Here is a 20,380-nt window from a genome sequence, read left to right as displayed (position 1 = left end):
GGACACACACACGATCACGACCAAACACACACACACACACACGCTAATCACAGGTCGCACACGTTCACACACAAGCTAAACCAATAACCAAATACATGCTGTCAAACCTTCCCAGCCATTCAGAGATGTACATAAACGGAGTTTCACCAGTAAACTAGTTTGAATAAAGTAACACTAATTCTGTATAATGCTGTATTTGCCCAACACAGGGTTACAATAATGAAGTTTTATTAACTTCCAGCCAATTATCCTAATCAGGGACACAGGGGGGCCTGGAGTCTATCCAGGGCAGCACAGGGCACCAGGCTGGGGGGGTACACCCTGGACGGGATGTCAGCCCATCGCAGGGCACAAAACATGCACTTACACTAGAAACTCGCGCTGCAGAGAATTTAAAGGCACCAGGCCACCTAAGGGCATGTTTTTGGAGGAAGGCCACACAACACTGGGAGAACATGGAAACTCTCAAAGAGTGGAGGTGGGATTCCAACCCCCAGCTCTGAAAGGTATGAGGCAACAGTGCTGGTGAATCGCCAACAATATTAATTTGCTAAACCCAAATGTGATTGGCTGGGACTGGACCAATGACCAAAGAGCGACTGCCTAACCCCAAGTACAATGCTAGCATTCCATATTAGAAAGACTGACCTCCTTGCGCTCTAGCTCCTTTAAGCGCTCTTCCTCCTTCTGCCGTTCCAGCTCGCGTTGCCTCTCCAGCCGCCGCTCCTGCTCCTGTTGCCGCCTCCTCTCCTGCTCCCGCGCCTCCTGCTCACGCCGCTCCAGCTCCTCCCGGGCCTTCTGGGCCCGCCTCTCTTGCTCGCGCCGCTCCTGCTCCTGTAAGACCTGCCGCCGCCTCTCCAGCTCAGCGTTTCCCCGCTGGAAGTTCTCCTTTAGCTTGTCCTCGAACGAAACTGCAAGGAGGGCCATGCACACGCACACGTGGTAACCATGGCAATAGGGGCAGTGACCTTTGACCTCCTGCAATTCAATGTGAATCAGGTGATTCTTTGTAAAGATACTAAGAACGGCACATCACTAATACACACTTGTGTCACCAAAAACATTCACTAGCTGAAGGTGCCTGCGTTTGTGTGTGTGTGTGTGTAAATCCGTCTGTCCGTTCTACTAATGTTACCATTACTCTTTGTCTTCTGGGGTGGTTCAACTTGAATTTCTTCAGGGACGATGGTGCGATTCAAAGGAAGCAATTCCCCCTGCTTCCCCGTTCTGCAAAATACAACATGCCTCCGTGTAGGTAGAAGGTGCTAGAACCTGAGACTCTGAGTCAGGCTACACAGGAACAACCGCCATACAGCTTCCTGTGCTCACTCATCAGGAGTCCCTTAGCTGGGCTCAGTCGAAGTATCTCAGTGTATGGGGACTCTCTCCCTTTCTGTAACAAAGCCTCCTAGCCTGTGATTCCAGATGGGTCAATGTCCAGCCTGACACAGCATATTCAACCCCCCCCCCGCCTTTCCCCATTCATTATATATAACTATGGAAAAAAGTTAGAGACCATAGCACCAATTTTTGTTTCACTCAGTTCTCCTTTATGGGTATGGATCTGTGAATAATGTTTTTTTTTTCTTTTGCAAACTGCAGCCTGGTTCTTTCCTGCTTCTCATTAATGAAGGGCTTCTTCCTTGCTTTATGGGACTTCAGTCCTGCTTCTATGAGCCTGTTATGAACTGTCCTAGCAGTGCACCTCACACCTGCACTTAACGTTTCCACCAAGTACAGGTCACTTGAGGTCATGATTCATGAGGCACTGTCGGATAAGTGAACGGGCATCTCAAGCATTGGGAAGTCGTTTCCACCCTTTACCTGGCTGCTTTCTGGCCTTTCTCAGTGTCTCCCGTTTCACCATATTCTTGTATACTTGCGTACTTAGAATCTGGAAGCAACCTGACGCTCAGCGTACCTTTCTGCCAGCAAAACCAGCTTTAAACAAGCAGATTTTTTTTCCAGTATAGAGTGGTCTCAATTTTTTTCCAGAGCTCCATTTACTGCTCTGCCAGGTTCACCGATTGGCCACCGGCGACGGCTGTCTACCTGACGGAGGGGGGCACCAGGTCCCCGGGAAGCGTGAGCGGCAGCGGCTGTCCAGCCTTCGCCATGTCCACCAGGTGCATAGCCAGGATGAACTCCTCCCCTGTCAGCTGGCCGTCCTTGTCCACATCTGCCAGGTTCCTTGGGAGAACATGTGGGAAGGTCAGCAATCGAACCGGGTGCACAGATGGCGAAGACCAGCATAACTTCACCCAGACCATGAGGGGTCCAATTTAAAAACCAAACTAACCTACCAAAAAATGACAACTTACCCTGAGTCTTGTCCAACTGTAGGCTAATGCAAGTGTTCCAAGCATGTTTAAGGTATGCTAGGCTAGGCTATGAAGTTTGTTAGGTGAGCTGTAATAATAAAATGTATTCTCACCTAACAATATATTTTTAGCAGTATTTTGAGAGACAGACATATAAAAAACAAAATGCCTTTAAAATTTTTTATTTTTTTTTTAAAGCAGTGATTATTGCAGCACATTAAAAACCTGCGACACGCTTCCTATTAGTTGATTATCAGTAGGATCCCATGAGTCACAACTCAGAAGTACAGACCTCCTGCCTCGAGCCGTCGCACCAGCTGCCTGACGCGTGCTAACAGGAACAGACCACTTAAGAAAAGCAACCGGCCCTGGAAATATCATGATGGCTTCTGAAATCAGCGCAGGGTCAATTGGAGCAATTAGAGGTTGTTCAGGGGACCAGCAGAGAAATCACTGCCAATCCGGGGACTTGAACTGTCGACCTTGCGGTTACAGACATATGGTCCTCACCTGTGGAGCCACACACTGCCCGCATAGAGTGGATGCTGAAAGGATCGAGCTACGTAATTTAAGAGGGGCAAATAAACCAAGCGTACCACTGCGGCCGTGAAGAATTCAGTGGACACTCACCAAACAGTGGCTAGCTGAGTCTGAGTGAGCTGGGATGAGGCCAGAACGTTCCTGACCTGCACACCTGCAAGGTAGAAAAATGGCGAGGGGAATATGAGCTTCAAGCTGAACGACCTGAAAATTGTGGGGGGGGGGGGGGGGGGGTTCCCACCAAGAAACCACCATTAACGTACAAAATGTTTCATAATCTAGCTCCCGTCGAACACAGCCTGCAATGTCACTTGCGAGCTATGACTCATTTAATTACTGGAGTAATTAAATCAACAGCCGGAGCCCTGAGCCTTTTACCCGTGATGCAAAAGTCTGTAATTAATGTGAACTGCTTTCCTATTATTACGAACATGCCTGACGAATCCCTGAACAAGCTTATTACAAATAACATGCTGTGTTTAATTGTCATTAAAAGGTGCTAACTGGGTTCGCTGGGGAACCTGTCAAGTGCAGAGGTGGCATCTGAATAATCTACTCCTTACACATCTCTGTGAATTACTTACTGTTATGACTGCAACACCCACATTCAGATCATTAAAGGAAAAGCGTTTATGGCTGCGCGATAGTCTTACACCGCAAAGGACGAATTCCTTCCAAAGGTAATTTCTGCTCAGCACCTATTACCAACATGTTAAAGATACTCTTATCTACCTGATCATTATCCTAAAAACTTTTTACATCTGTTTAAAAGGTCCAAAGAAAGTACAGGCAATAGTACCAACTACAGACCATTAACCACATTCCGGGAAAAAATGGTTCATTATATTTCTTTCATATACTTAGATTTTAGTTAACCTTCACAGACTAAAATGAGGAACACTAAGAAATTACTGAATATCCAATTGTCATTAAAAGGTGCTAACTGGGTTCGCTGGGGAACCTGTCAAGTGCAGAGGTGGCATCTGAATAATCTACTCCTTACACATCTCTGTGAATTACTTACTGTTATGACTGCAACACCCACATTCAGATCATTAAAGGAAAAGCGTTTATGGCTGCGCGATAGTCTTACACCGCAAAGGACGAATTCCTTCCAAAGGTAATTTCTGCTCAGCACCTATTACCAACATGTTAAAGATACTCTTATCTACCTGATCATTATCTTAAAAACTTTTTACATCTGTTTAAAAGGTCCAAAGAAAGTACAGGCAATAGTACCAACTACAGACCATTAACCACATTCCGGGAAAAAATGGTTCATTATATTTCTTTCATATACTTAGATTTTAGTTAACCTTCACAGACTAAAATGAGGAACACTAAGAAATTACTGAATATCCAGTGCTAACACAAATACAAGGAGTAACATAGCCAATACGCAAGCAAAAGGTAAAAAAACACTGATGTGTTGTTCTTGACCAGCATCTAATTAGTTGAATAACATTCTGTACATGCTTTTCACTGTGTAGTGCCTGATACGTCAGAGAATCTACAAAGAGGAGAGCCCCAATGCTGATTCTCAATCAGATTCTCTCAAGGATGATTATCTCAATTTCCAATGAGACTAAAAAAATAAGGTTTTCGTGTCACCTTTTAAATGATAATTCAACAAATACTCAAGGAATTAAATTAAATTTGGCTCTTATAATAGTTTTCTCGTCATCACGAAATAAAGCACAGCTTTTGGTTATACTAAATGTGATTTTATCTTGTGTGGGGTGGGTTTATATTATCTGACAGAAGACCATGGTTATAAATGCCATTTTTAAGACTTAGCTCCGACACATGAATGTGTAGAGCCCCCCCAGCAAGCAGCCAGATACATGGCAGACAGCACAAGGATTACCCACCTGAGAGGTAGTTAATCATCTGCTTGTCCAAGCTGTTGAACTGCTGCCGGTACTTCAGCCGCGAGGCCTGTGGCACCGCCCAGTCGGAGGTGCCCGTCTTGGGGGAGTTGCTTGTTAGGGAGGTGGTGGAGGAGGAGTTGGAGCTAGACAGGATGAAGACACCAGGCAAAAGGTCGAGCCCTTCAGATAAATCCGTGTCAAGATACCTGCTTCAGAACGTCTGGGTAGCATTTCATTTTACGTAGCAAAATGCGTGGGACTGGGTGATTCATAAGAGCATATTTAAAATGAGTCATCTTCTGGCTTGGAGAAATCGCTAAAACACATTTTTATCAAACTGTACAAGAATAATGACAGACAGTAACATTTATCTTGGTATTTTCAGTTGGCCGATAAAAGTATCTGCTAACAATGAGATTAATTAAAATGAGTTAATTCAGAACCATCTATCAGTGAGTCTAGTATCAAGACTGTAGTACAAAATCTTTTATCCTGATACTTAGCTGTATTTTTTGGCTATTAATGATAATTTCTATAAACATACAGGAGGAGAACCATCAACTGTGTATTGAGGTTTTCATTTTGACTAAGCTGGACACACTGAGAAATGAAGGACACTTCATTCCATGCCTCGATGACAGCTGGCTTCTTTGAGAGCCTACCTGCTTGACCCAAGGTCCAGAAGGGAGTTCGACTTGGTCACTGGGGGGCTGGCAAAACTCAACGGGCTGGACGTGAAAGAGCTGGAAAGGGGAAGATCTGCGGGGACAAAGACATTCTGGCTTGACTTTGACGGAGACGTGACGTCACCATGGAGGTTAACACTGAGAAGGATGAAGGGCCTTCAAAGCTCAACAGATGGTCAATTTAAGGTAGACAAGGACCATGGTGAAGAGTAGACGTCAATGCTTTAGTGGTCTATAGGTGAAGTGGCCAGCACAGCCGTTTTTAATCCTGCCCTTGTTCCAGAAAGATAACTGGGAGGTTCCCGTGTGCCCACATGTTTATAAAAGGAATGCAGGAAATGGAAGGGCACCTACTCGCTAGGGGCGCAATCTGACCGTTGGCTGGGATGGGCTGAAGGAAGCCACTGGTGCCATTAGCCAGAGTCGGTGTGCCAACTGTGGGAATGAGAGGCATGGACAAGATGGAGGGCGGTCTGGGGGCGAAGCCAGACGTCAGGCCTAAGGGCATCAGCGGTGGCATCGGGCTCATGGAGGCCATGGGCATGGGTGTCATCATGGGCATGGGTGTCATCATGGGCATGGCAGGCATGACGGTCAAGTTTGGCATGGAGCCTGTTCCTGAATTAACAAAGACATTACACGTATTAGACCAGTGCTTCCCAATCCATTCCTCGAGGACCCACAGACAGTCCACATTTTTGCTCCCTCCCAGTTCCCAGTAGGGAGCAAAAATGTGGACCATCTAGTTGGGAGCTCGGAGGGAGAAAAAACAAGGACCGACTGAGTCCCCGAAGGTTCGGATTGGGAAACATCGCATTAGACCACCAGTACATTCACGTTCAAAGTAAAGAAAATATATTAAGCAGCTCGTGATTAATTATTGCGCATAACTTTGTTAAAAAACTGCATTCTCATTGCAAAAGAACAAAAGAAAGCACCACATAAAATGGGGCGCTAACAAAGACCCACTGGTAGCATAAGCTTAACAAAATAAATTCAAAATAATTTCTCTTTTACAAAATTATTTGTTCAATTTAAATAACCAGAGCGTGGTTTAAAATTGTCTACCCTGAGACAGAACTAGGAGAACGCACTTGTGCTCTGGGAAATGTGACATCTGTGGGGTTTTTTTTAACCAGCTATCAGATATTCCCACTTTGCTAATTCAACAACAAGCCAACAGAGGGCGCCATCTCATTTGCGCCATTATAACACCCAACATGACACAAAGGCACATTGCGAGCCCTTTTCTGCTTCCTTCTGTGTTTGGGAGCCAGATACTTCTGGTAGCTGGCCCTCATCCAATCCTATTATTTGCAAGAACCCAATTTTAAAAAAAGAATTATCTGGCAACTGTTTTTTTGTCGTACATAAAGACCTCATTATGGTACCATTTAGGCTAAACGCTGCCTGAGAGGATTCAGGGAGAGAAAGCTGGATGGAAGTCAATGTGCCCGCGTGACCAGGATTGAAGTACACTTTTGTGTAGGATGTGTGGTTTTGTGGGGGGGGGGGGGCTTACCGTGGTGCGTTGTGGGCATGGCAGGGGAGGGCACTGAAGTCTTCATGATAATGGGCAGCGCCGAGGGAAGGCACTCCCCCTGCAGCTTCATCTTGATCAGCTTCATGGCGATGGAGAATTCCAGTCGGTCCATCTTCCCATCCTTGCCGATGTCGGCCAGCGACCTTCAGCATGGCAGCAAAGAGGAGATGGTTAGCTGCTGCAGTCGCTTTCCCGGAGAAAAAAATAAAGCTATTTCAAGGCCTATATGACAGCGACACAAAATTTACCCACGTGGACTCTGGGGAGGGGGGGGATGGGCAGGGATTCCAGACTTAATCAGGCTGGACTTCCTGTCCCGCTCTGATCTCACTAATGAAAACTTCATACTACTAAAGGAAAGGCAGGGATTTCCAACAGGAAGTTGCGACCAGGGCAAGAAGCATGACTCTGCTATCCACATCCAGGATCAGATGTGCTTCTTCACGAGGAAGACTCCTTCCTGTGACTTCAGATGCACATACTGCACTTAAAACAATCTCAGTAAGGTGGCCTGCTCATCCATAGCGAACGGATAGTTGGGTTAGACAAGCGAGGGTCACAAATACTCCCATTACAAGTAAATGAGTAACAGCGGTGCTCATCGTTTCTCACAGTTAGTAAAATAAAGGTTCTGTTTTATAACATATCAGTAATAGCTACTGCTTTGCTCTTCCCATCCACACCCTTCGCTACTAGAACATGCCTCTTACCTCTTTAAATGTTTACATTTAATTACAAAATTACCTTTGAAGTGATGTAAGGGCAAACTTGCAGGTCTCATTAAAAAAGGAACAGTGCTGGTTTTTTTCCACCGCTCGGACAAATCAGGAAATGAAAATGAGCAGGAATACACACAGGCATCCAGCTGCGGAATGACACTGTTTACTTGATGCACTGGCTTATGAGGACCATAGATGACCCATGTGACCCTGTCCTGGGTAAGTGATTGGGCGAGGGGCAATTTTATGCCCCAGCTGAATTTACATTAAAAGAGATATCAGCATTTGTTGATACCATTCAACAAAATTGCAAGGACAGAAATATAAGCTACGACTGAAAAACCATATAATGTCGGCAACAAATACAGACATTTACTAGCAAGAATGTGAAATAAAAACTTTAACTGAATATATTCATGCTTATATTATAATACATAGTGACAAAAGCAAAAAAATTAAATAACATGAGTTGCTGAGATTATACACTAATATATCAGTGTTTGAATGGGGAACAATGCGTCTGTAAACAACATTCAGCCTGTTATTTGAACTGAACACCACAATGCTCAGTATTGCATGGTGTTTCTGGTTGTGCAGAGAGAACACAGTGGAGAATCGCTGAACGTCCTCACCATATTTCGGCCAGAATGGAGGACGGGAGGCCCGACTGCACGAAGAACTGGCGCGCCTGGTCTCCTGTGAGGACAGAAACATATCAGAGCGCCACAGGCGGACACACGTCACGCATCACACCGACTTAAACAGCCGCAGGCGCCCCCTACAGAGCCATACATGTCACACACCTGCCGGTCCAAACAGCCGCAGGCACCCCCTATAGAGCCATACGTGTCACACACGACACCGGCTCAGACGGCAGGACAGGATCCACAGCCCATCTCTGGAGCAGCCTTCCATCACTTTAGGACATTTACCCCACCAAGGTGATCAGGAGGGCCCACACCATTAAGGACAGCACACACCCACAGCATGGGCTCTACACATTTCTGCTATCAGGAAGACGACACAGGAGCGCAGGACAACAAGACTGATAAAGGCTTCTACCCGCAGACCGTCAGACCCATGGACAATGCATCCGACATTGCTCTCCTTGGGGCTCATACTGCTCTGCACAAGTGCAACACTCATGTATCCACTCTGCGTAAGCATCCACGGAGACGTTCATAGTTCTCCAGTCAAGCCGCGTACACTCTGCAGCCACGAGAGTAGCAGTATGTTACACAAATACTGCCATGCTGCATGCTGGAGGCCACAAGAGGACGAAGCCATAAGGGTCTTACTATCACAGCATGCAAATGTAAGGGAACAGAAGGGAACATTCACCTTGCCACCTATAGACCGATAAGAAAGGAGGAACTCACAATAATTAAAGAAATACATGTGGCAGTGCAGGATGGGGGGGGGGGGGTTCAGCTTAAGTCTATATACACACAGTGCCTAAGTGGTTATTGAAAATTATTGCCGGGGGGGGATGGAGCAGAAAATGGGGCATGATAGAGACTGACACAGGAAACCGTGACAAACACTAACGAAACAATATATAACGTGACGAGATGATGGCAAGATCAGCGGAGGTGTGAGACAGTGGTGTGGGAGGGGCGGTGTAAGCCAAGGCTGCAGACTTGACACCCCCACACAGGCCAGCGCCAAGAAAATACGTCCAACAGGCAAGCTGAGGTATGGTTCAGGCGGGGGGGGTGTCGGCGCCGCAGCCGGTTATTAATCAGCCTGTGCGTGCCGGATGTTTAAACACCTCCTGACGTACAGAGAGAGGTTGCCACAGCAACGGCGGCCCTCCGACTCGGAGGAAGCGAAGGGGAGGGACTCAGATCCGGTGCTCAGCAAACCCACCCCCTCATCAACAGCTCATACTGGAGGGGAGGGGAGGGGGGCTCCCTGAGGTACACTACGCAGTCACCTCAGAGGAGGAAGAGGGAGGGGCATTTGCACGAGAACAATCTCACAAGAACTGATGAGGACCACGGCACACACGTGGCAGAGCAAGTGCCACTAGACAGGATTTACACTGAAGCATTTATGTTTGATTTGCCAAATGCTCCTGTACATTTTTTGAAGGTAAGGGCAGAGGGCAGTCCCAGGAACAAGGGCCTTTCTTTAGAGCCCAGGGGTGAAATCTCTCTGGCTACGTCCACACTGCCATGCTGAAGTGACTCAAATCAGATTTTTTGCCTTCATGTGACACATATCGAATCTTTTCAGGGCTGTATGGACACGCAAATCTGATCTTTTCAAATCGGACTTGTGTCACCTTCATATGAGGTACTAAATCAGATACGCATCCGATACGCGGCCCTATGACCTGAATGTGAACACTCAGATTGGAATTCATGTGGCTTTTTGACCCAACAACCAAATCAGGTTGTTGGGTCAAATCCCAGGGTTGGCAGTCACCTAACCTGCTGAGCCACCAATCGCTCCTAAAATGTGTTAGAACCCACGGGGGGGGTAATCAATCCACTCCATCTTCATCAGTGTCATCAGCTTGCCAACGTCCTGTCTGAAAAGCGACCCACTCAGCTGTTGTAAGCTCACAAAGGTTTCCCCCCCCATGACAGATCTGGCTCCAGGCCGCTAAAGGGCCACCACCCATCCTGCAGGCAGCACAGTACCGATATGGCGAGGCAGAACTCTACCTGAAACATAGCCCATGGTGGGGGAGAGCGAGTCAAACTGTTTGTCATGATTCTCCCTCTCTTTCTTAGTGATGGCCCAAATGCTCTGGCCACCTGTGGGAAGAAACAAGGGTTTGGGGGGTGAATAAACACATAAGACATATTAGACTCGCCTTCATTGTCAGTGCACAGTGGACAAGTAATCAGACGAGGAAACGCAGTTTGGCATCTACTGCAAACCTACAAGACAGTGCAAAAATAAAACTTTTTTTAAGTCACAATTCGATTTGTGTGCTTTCTCGCTTGTTTGCACCATGTGTGCTGTCCCTGCACCCTGCCCACTGCACCCTGCCCACTGCACACTATGCACTTGCTCCTGCTGGAACAAGAATTTCCCTCTGACACCAAAAACAGTTCATCTTATCTACTGTACAATATATACACGTGTGATAAGCAAACTGTCAGTCGGGTATAGATGGTACCCATAGTATAAATGATGGTTATTGAGTAATGAGTACAGACAACATATGACTATGGATGACTGGCGATTATTACTCAAGGAAACAATCTAAAAAAAAAAAAAAAAAGTGACTTTGACTTTTTAACTTCAACGCAGGACAGGAAAGTCATGCTTTTGTTTAACCCCATGACTGGAGCACGTGACTCTTCAGGGCGAGTCTTATCACATCCACGCCCGGGTCGTTCCAAAGCCACAATCATTATTTACAAAGCAAATCGAGAACAGGAATGCGGGACGTGCCAAAGTGCCGCCCACCGCCGACTCCTATGGAAAGCAGCACGTCAGAAATCACGCAGCCGGCTTAAAGGGGCAGATTCATTTAGGCAATTCATGTATTATGAATAAGGTGTAAATGCTAATGAGCTATTTTTTAAAGAAAGCTGACATATCTCAACAAGTCATTGTTTCATTAGTGATTTTACAAGTCAGGATCTGCAGCACATACATGCATATGAAACCTGACTAGTGACGCCTCCCTCAGGTCGCCCCCCTCAGGTCGCCCCCCTCAGGTCGCCCCCCTCAGGTGGAGACAGTCATGTCCCCAGTGCTGCCAATAAAGGGCGACTTCTGGCGCTCAACTGAGAGGACAAACATCAAGGCTGAAACTATAGGCCAAAGAAACACTCAATTGTTGAGTTTCTAAACGCAGACACACACGTTAATGTGCTACACTAGTGGGAGATAATCTGCAATTAAAAGCACTCCTTAATGATCAATGTAGTTGTGTTATGCTAACTAATTGGCTATATAAAGCCGACAGATGCAGGCCATCATGGATGCAACATGGAGTGAGTGAAAACTGCAGTGCATCAAAACGCAGGTAGACACTGACGTTCGAAAACATCAACCACAACAGTGACGGCCTGCTGGCTTTCTGCAGCCATGACCCACAGACCCATCTAGTAAGGTCCCTTTTTTCCATAAAATCACAGTTTTGAACACAAAACTGACATGCTACAGACACACACACACACACACACACACACACACACACCACTTTATTAGGTACACCTTGCTAGTACCGGGTTGGACCCCCTTTTGCCTTCAGTACTACCTTAATCCTTCATGGCATAGATTCAACAAGGTACTGGAAACATTCCTCAGAGATATTGGTCCATATTGAGATGATAGCATCACGCAGTTGCTGCAGATCGGCTGCACATACATGACGCGAATCTCCCGTTCCACCACATCCCAAAGGTGCTCTATTCGATTGAGATCTGGTGACTGTGGAGGCCATTTGAGTACAGTGAACTCATTGTCATGATCAAGAAACCAGTCTGAGATGATTCGAGCTTTATGACATGGTGCATTATCCTGCTGGAAGTAGCCATCAGAAGATGGGTACACTGTGGTCATAAAGCGATGGACATGGTCAGCAACAATACTCAGGTAGGCTGTGGCGTTGCAACGATGATCAATTAGTACTAAGGGGCCCAAAGTGTGCCAAGAAAATGTCTCCCACACCATTACACCACCACCTGAACTGTTGAAACAAGGCAGGATGGATCCATGCTTTCATGTTGTTGATGCCAAATTCTGACCGTACCATCTGAATGTCGCAGCAGAAATCGAGACTCATCAGACCAGGCAACATTTTTCCAATCTTCTATTGACCAATTTCAGTGAGCCTGTGCGATTTGTAGCCTCAGTTTCCTGTTCTTTGCTGACAGGAGTAGCACCCGGTGTAGTCTTCTGCTGCTGTAGCCCATCTGCCTCAAGGTTCGACGTGTTGTGCGTTCGGAGATGCTCTTCTGCATATCTTGGTTGTAACGAGTGGTTATTTGAGTTACTGTTGCCTTTCTATCAGCTTGAACCACTCTAGCCATTCTCCTCTGACATCAACAAGGCATTTTCGCCCACTGGATGTTTTCCCTTTTTCGGACCATTCTCTATAAACCCTAGAGATGGTTGTGAGTGTATATGTATATATGTATATATAAGTACAATAAGTGTTCCTTTAATTTTTTTGAGCAGTGTGTGTGTGTAGCCTCAGTTTCCTGTTCTTTGCTGACAGGAGTGGCACCCAGTGTAGTCTTCTGCTGCTATAGCCCATCTGCCTCAAGGTTCGACGTGTTGTGCGTTCGGAGATGCTCTTCTGCATACCTTGGTCGTGTTTGTGTGTGTCTAAAACTAACCTCCCCAACATTAAACACCTATATTTACCAAAGACAGAGTAACGAGACTCAGAACTCTGACACTCAGTAAACAAGGACTACATCTAGAGACCCAGACGGCAAGGTGTCCTTTTCAGAATCTCTCTGTAATGGGCTTTGAAAGACATCGATCCCAAGATGAGGGCCAAAGACTTTTAAATGCAAGCAAGCATAATTGCTTCAATGTGACCTTGTACAAACATCGTGACCTATGTTTATCGTCATATAGGTGTACGACAGAAGCAATCTTGGATCCGAAAGATTAGCTGATGTCCGGCTGTATTTCTGCTTCTTTTGCCAGCCCGTGAACTTCACGCTGACTGTGAGCAGAGCTGACGCCCTCTACTCTGGCCGTCTGATGCAGTAATAAGCCTTCACCCGCTGCCAGATCGATACGTCAGCAGAGACGCATGGAGGAATTCCTGCCAGCGATCGATGCGACTAAGTCTTTTCAGGATCAGACAGATGGCTCCGGCGAGTGCTCCGCTCTGACTGCACATCCAGCTCTCTGGCCCCCCCCAGGCTGTACCCCCCTGTACAGCGCTTGGGAACACAAACACGCACACACACACACACACACACACACACACACACACACACACACACACACACACACACAGATGGGCAAAAATGCATGAGAATGTATTTTCATACAAATACCCAATTCGTGTATCAAAATAAACTACAAAATATCAATTTAAACAGCATTTTGTATTTTAAAAATACTAAACCACATTTCACATACTGTCCTGTTTCAGCATGTTCTTTCCAAGCATTTCGACACAAAATCGCCAAGCAGAAGGGCAACATTTTTCCACTGCTTAAGTGAACTCAGATAATGGCAAATCAAACAAAAAAGTAATTCAAAGATTTTCAATTTAATCGACAAAACTACTTCCTTTTGTGCAACACAGATGCAAATAACTCCAAAGAACAAAATTTTAAATGAAGAATGGCAAAAAATTTAAGCACTTCACGCGGCAACAGTTTACATACCTTAAACACAAATAGGCCTGAATGGACCTTTTAAGTCTTTTGGTTAAACACAAGTGACCAGGTATTGGCTCTAAGGACCATTAAATAAAATGTCAGAAAAAACTAAACGTCCTCCTTTTGCAGCACAAAGGATCTGCACACATGGTGTCATCACACATGCATTACGGGGGAAATTATGTCCCGTTTTTTCAAAATACAAAGTATTTTGATACAAATTATATAATCATTTTTATGAAATCAAATATAAAATTACAAAATACCATTTTGTATTTACAATACATATTTTAAATACATGCATCACAAATACTGCCCATCGCTGAGCAAATACATTCTCATTCAGGCAAAGGTCATGTGCTGATGCAGCAGAGATCTTACCATTCATGGCTATGAGTGGGGAGGGGTGGGCTGGCCTGGGTGGGCTGCCCCAATCTTCTCAGCTGGCTAACTTGCAGTCATCTGCAACACAAATGGGAGGGAGGAGGCGAAATCTACCCATTAGTGATCTAGAGGGAAAAGGCAGAGTGAACCACACACGGGTATGGTGTTCTCTCCCAAACTCCCCCCGCCTCTCAGACTTTAATAAACTTCCCCCAAAATCAGGATCAGCAGTCTTAAAGGGAATGTTACAGGCGTAATGGGGCCCAGGGGCGTACAGAAGCTCAAGCCCGCACCCCCCACCCCCCCCATTTCAGAGCTGAGCCGTCAATGAGCCCTTTTCCTTTCAAACCCGGCCAAGTACCCGGGACACTGCACAATAACAGCTCTCAACACAACAAACAGAGCAGTTTATTAATTTTACTAAAGGGAATAAGGTGAAAATTGAAGGAAGAGCAAATCAAAGGAATCAAAAGGTGTTTCTTTGTGCTTTAAGAAAACAGGAAAAGGTGCTTATGGAGTTTTTAGAAACGTACGGTGCTGAGATTTGAGGCTTTGCCAACATCAAACATGGACAAGTCAGGGCATTAATCTCACTTTTAACCCCCCACTCTGGAGACAGCGACTCCCCCACGCCGAGTACACATCATCGCAAATTATATAACCGCCGTGCCACCGCACTGCTCGGGAGAGGGCGAGCAGGGGCCCAATGAGAAGCCCTTCCAGATGTTTATCGGGTCACGCCACATCCGGGACAGACGCGGGGCAGCGGCAGCTAAACGCTGAGCTCAGCAGCCTCTGCGACCTGAGCCTGGCTCAGGTAACATGGACACCCGCTACAGTCATGTGACACTGCCCGCTGCCCACTCCGCCATCCCAAGCAGGCCTGAAAGCTCAGCAAACTCAGCCAGGCTCTGCCATCAAGTCATCAAGTGTCGGCTTTTCCGTTACGTTTATCACAATTATTTAGCTGAAGCATTTATCCAAAGTGACTTACACTCGCAAAAGTGGGTTCCTGGAGTGAAAAGGGTCTTGCTCTAGGACCCACTGGTAACATCACTCTGCTGACGACGGGACTTGAACCAGTGACCTTCTGATCATGCTCGCAGAGTCCTAACCTGTTCAGCCACACAGCGCCATTTATACATAATGAACTGGCAACAGCCAGCAGAAATTGTCAACAGAGCATGTCCTGCTGCAGCAATACCGTGTTAGACGTTTCCTCAGCATGCAGAAGCAGATTTCAGTGGTACTCGTCAGCTCTAGGGTAGCGGTCTATGCTATGTCGCTACGCGGTGGCCTTTCAGCGCACTGTCAACTCGCCTGGACGCCCTCCCTGGCCTCTCAGCCCACAGACCAAGGACAGCGTCCCTCCAGGCACACAGGGGCGGCATTATATCCCACCCACACAGGGTTACCCAAGACCTGCCTCCCAGCCACACCCAGCATTGCTCTCAGCTTGCTCAAAGCCGGCCATTGTGCTCCTCCACGTTCCTTCCCAGAATCCTTCAGGGCAACATCTTAAAAACAACTCTGAATGTAATCCTGCTCTTAACACTCCTCTGTGGAACAGGAAGAAAAACAAACATAAAAAAAAATTAAAAATTACAGGTTCCTCACATTATTCCTTGGGCGTCTCAGCCAAGAAGAGGATGGAGACAAGCAGATACGGAGGGGAATGTTAAGGTAGTGTTACAGTTTCTGCCATAAAGCCAGCCAGAACTACACCCATACATCAGCTCGATGGCACTTAAATTGACTTAAGGATGTAAGGGTTGCACCCATTTAACATTATACACAAAGGCAAACTGGCGGAAAGCTGATCTATGAGAATTGCTGTTATTTGCCATTAAACTCTGCAGTGGAGTACACCTGTATTTATGTTGTCCCCAGTAAAAATGCTCAACCCTGATGCCAGACCCTACTGTAATCCTACAGTACATTTTCATGTATCAGCACCCCCCCCCCCCCGAAAGTCTCATGCCCCTCCACTGCTTTTAAACCCCCCCTTCATTCTCCTACTGTTTTTCCAGATTGATATTCTTCAGTCTTCAAAAACCTGAATATACACCAGCCCTTTGCGGATAAGACTGGTCACCTCTGATATAAAGTGTAGACTGGAATAAAACTCATATTATCACCAGGGATAGAAACTCCACATGAAGCAATGACATCATTTCCTCTCCAGGAGAAAAATGGAGCCGACACATGCTCAGAATCAGTCAGACAACAGTTGGCAAGTCTACATTTAATCAGAACGTATGGTAGCCTCAAACTGTGGCTTATAACAGATTATCTGTTCCTCATGGCACCATCCCGTGACCATAGCAAATATTTGTCTGGTAATCAGTAAGTGTTTAATGTAGCCCATAGAGTGTTAAATAAATTGAACATAAAGCAAGTAATTTGTCTTAGGAAGGATACTGGGACACTGGCTAAGCGACAACCTCAATTCAAATCTCATGTAAAACCTGTCCACTATAGCTAAACCCAAGCAGGCCATGTCTTTCCAAGGACTTCTATGTTTACAAAATAGAGAAGTAATCATTGCTGTGCCTGAATAAATATTTCAGCTTAGCCTGAACAGAAAAGGCTCTCTGGTAGTACCAGCAGAGCGTGGTACTGTGTACGGCACTGTAATGCATCTCAGGTAAACAGCTTCAGAAAACACTCCTGTGAATGAACGAACTGGCACAGTTACGACTTGAGCTTATCAGCCAAAAGGGAACGAGAACTAAAGGAGCGAGATCAAGCCCCAGCTGACCCTGGAATCATTTCATAACTGAACCATCTTGGTTTCCCAAAGAAAGCCGCAAACACCTCACAGGTGGTCATGCAAGCAAGTTGAAACCAACAACCAAATCTTTGCAAATTTAGTCCTCTGGGTAAGTCCCCCCTTCCCACAGCACATGCCAGCCACATGGGAGGGGCTGCTTACGGCAAAGCGGAGAAACAGTGATGGAAACCAGTGGAGAAACAGTGAAACGAAACAGGAACAGAGACGACACAACTTTCACTCTCGATCTATTAGAAACCATTTTCCTAGACACACCAGAGGACTGTACTCCCACGTTAACCAGGGTTGCGTACTGACAGCGCTACACCAAGCGCATGTGGAAAAGAATCGTCTGCACTGAACAGCTAAGCGTGTTCTAGAAAAACACACCCCCCTGCCATGACGCAAATAATGTCACATCTAAAACAGTCGCTAACCAGCCACCCATGACCTGGGGGAGGGAGGTGCCTTCACCTCACCAAACAGACCCAACTGTGAAACACCTGCTCCCAGTCAGCAGGGGCAGCATCTAGCACGAAACAGACAAACAAATGAAATAGTCAGGACAATCGGACCTTATTTTCATACAATCCATATACAGTGTACAATGGCAGGAAATAATGTTCCCCCAGGACCACAGTGCAGCGTACAAACAGCGAGTGACAGGGGGAGGGATTCACAGGATTTACAGTGCAAACTACAGTGAGGACCTGGGGGGCTGGACACGGTTTATATCAGAGCTGTAACGGTACATGTATTCAGCATGTGCTGCTTGGTTACATCATTTTCACTTCTGTGCACACAATCATACGAATGAATATGTCTTGACACAGGCACAACCTAAGTTCTTAAGTAGATTCTCAGCACAATAATAAAATATTATGCTAACTGTGGCTGTGGGGGGGGGGAGTATTCAGTGGGCTGTCAGCCTTGGGGTAGAAGCTGCTCCTAGTCTCGGGATTCACAATGCTGGAACTCTGGATCTGCATCAGTTTCCTGCCTCCCTTGAATCCCAATGACTGGTTTGGGTTCAAATCCCAGTTACCACTTCACACAGTCGCCATTGTCTAGCCGAAACCTCAGAATCGTCTGTCGCTTCGGCCAGAAACTTCTGCAAGCCTGCCTAATTCGCCATGGCGACACTGGGGTTTCATACAACTACAGACAGTGCTGGCCAACTGTAAAGCTGACACTGGGAAGAGGAAGCAAAAATGAATCTGAAGACTTTCATTCCTCTAAAGCAACTCGCTTAACAACTGCAACTGTTATATTCTATGAGAAATAAGGCACTCGTCACATCAACAGGCAGCAGGTGCTGCTCATATCTGCCAGTGGCAGCTTGACAGCATCCAGTACTGCTGCTAATGGGTGCACTGGGAGAAATGGGCACAAACTCATCTTGTGGTCCCACCACGCAGGGGACGAGGAGAGCAGCAGGACAGTCAAAACTTAGACCACAGGAACAGCAGTAAGTGTGCATGAACGTTCCTTCTGAAACAATCACCCAAATACATCAGTTGCAACATGAGTGACACTTAAGCCAACTTTCTTGGAACATTAAGGAAGACGAAGAACTTCTTTAGAATTCCTAACGAAGACGACATAGGCTTAAGTGACAATCTGAGCCGGAGGTGAGTCACATCCATCTATGCAATCATCCATCCATCCATAAAACATAAATAAGAAGTCTATTTATGGCTGGATTGACCTGACGCCAGTCACAGGCAGCATTAGGGGCAAGACAGGAACACTCTGGAGAGCTTGCTCATTCACAAACACACACAAGTTTATATTCATATCTTTGTGGGAACACTCAATTCATTTCTATGAGAAAATCCCTGATCCCAACAATGACAACCTTAACCCCTACCCAGCCCTAACCATAAAAAAACACAAGACTTTTGGCATTTTTAGGTTTTTTCATTGCAGTCATAGATTCTTATATTGGGTCCCCACAATGCATAATGCCTGTTTTTTAGCCTTTCAGTTTATTTTCGCTAAATTTATTTAACAAAGATTCCTACCTCCGATTTTACGTAATATACCAGTTTGGCATAAGCTGTTATTCCCAGTGTGTGATAACCGAGCATCACATCATCAATGCACTGGGCTCTAACTGGCCAGAAGGTCAGACACTCACTCACTCTGTTGTTATACATTAGTTAGCTATCCAACTACTAAACCATTATTACTGCAATATACAATCAGTAGCACGTTGGCTTACAGGTGTCGTTTCAGAGGGCCGACTCCCCCCGACGTTTCAAAAACAAAATAAATAGCTAATGAGCGGAGTCAGAAGACCACAAATAGCTAGCTGGTTAGCAGAACATGCTGCTTCAGCATCTCCTAAATAAGGAACCTGTTTATTTAATATTTAATGTAGTGACTGTTCGTAGCCCAGACCCGAGTGACGGTAAACATGGCTTTCCTTGGGGTTCCTCCCACGGTCCAGAGACATGCAGTGAGGCTAAAAAGGTGTCTATGCCTTGCCTGTATAATACCCAGGGTGCACCCTTGTCTTGTGTTTTATGCTGCCGGGGGAGCAGAGCCTGACCCCAGTAACCTGACTCAGTGTAAAGCGAATGGATGACTGATGCATAGATATCATCATATTCCTGCATTATATTCTTAAAATACAGACAAATTACATTTTATGCAGCCAAAAATACAACCGTTATATTTATGTAACTTCTGGGGATCGAAACTAAAACAGAATATTAAGAATGCAATTGCATAAATTGTGCACAAAAGATGCTGTCCTTCCTGCAGTGTTGTGCTAAACTAAACCTTCTGAAGCAGTTTGTTAGCGCTGGCTAATGTCTGCGGAAAAGTCGGCAGAAAAAATACAGCATGTTTTTTTCCGATCATTCAGTGCTGACAGAAGGATGAGCACCAACGACAAGTGTGAAGTGCCTGCCTCTGTCCCCCTTCCCAACGGGGGCCCAGCGATCGCCACGGACACGGGAGGAGAGGCGACTGTCCCTGCTTCGAGCTTCTGGAACGTGAAGAGAGAGAGTTCTGAGAGGTGCACATTCTGGAGGAGCCCAGCAGGCTCTTTTTATTTCTGGAGCATTACTGCTGCAGCCTGACTTTAACCATAAACTGCATTAGTTACCATTCATTATCATCTAGCAAGCCCTGCTTTCTCGGCTCTCAAGCAGTTCCTGGTGTCCTGAAAATGCTGGACGTATCACTTTTCACACAAGCTGCGGCGAAACCTGAAAAA

General features: G+C 46.0%; 1 protein-coding gene across 1 annotated transcript in view; it reads right to left on the bottom strand.

Annotated features, from left to right (window-relative positions):
* Positions 1-20,380, bottom strand: part of LOC125715178 (intersectin-2-like) — a 44,387-nt gene that overhangs the window by 18,864 nt on the left and 5,143 nt on the right. The window contains exons 2-12 of the mRNA XM_048986483.1: positions 14,379-14,459; positions 10,353-10,445; positions 8,313-8,376; positions 6,941-7,104; positions 5,773-6,036; positions 5,395-5,491; positions 4,733-4,875; positions 2,952-3,015; positions 2,053-2,190; positions 1,136-1,227; positions 649-911 (exon numbers count right to left, since the gene is read on the bottom strand). Coding sequence (XP_048842440.1) covers positions 649-911; positions 1,136-1,227; positions 2,053-2,190; positions 2,952-3,015; positions 4,733-4,875; positions 5,395-5,491; positions 5,773-6,036; positions 6,941-7,104; positions 8,313-8,376; positions 10,353-10,445; positions 14,379-14,385 — 1,389 coding nt within the window. The 5' untranslated portion in view covers positions 14,386-14,459. The remainder of the gene's footprint in view (positions 1-648; positions 912-1,135; positions 1,228-2,052; positions 2,191-2,951; positions 3,016-4,732; positions 4,876-5,394; positions 5,492-5,772; positions 6,037-6,940; positions 7,105-8,312; positions 8,377-10,352; positions 10,446-14,378; positions 14,460-20,380) is intronic.

The sequence above is a fragment of the Brienomyrus brachyistius genome, chromosome 19, assembly GCF_023856365.1.
Source record: "Brienomyrus brachyistius isolate T26 chromosome 19, BBRACH_0.4, whole genome shotgun sequence".
NCBI classification, from domain to species: domain Eukaryota; kingdom Metazoa; phylum Chordata; class Actinopteri; order Osteoglossiformes; family Mormyridae; genus Brienomyrus; species Brienomyrus brachyistius.
The sequence above is the reverse complement of the archived record's forward strand: the minus strand, read 5'-3'. Positions and strand labels throughout refer to the sequence as shown.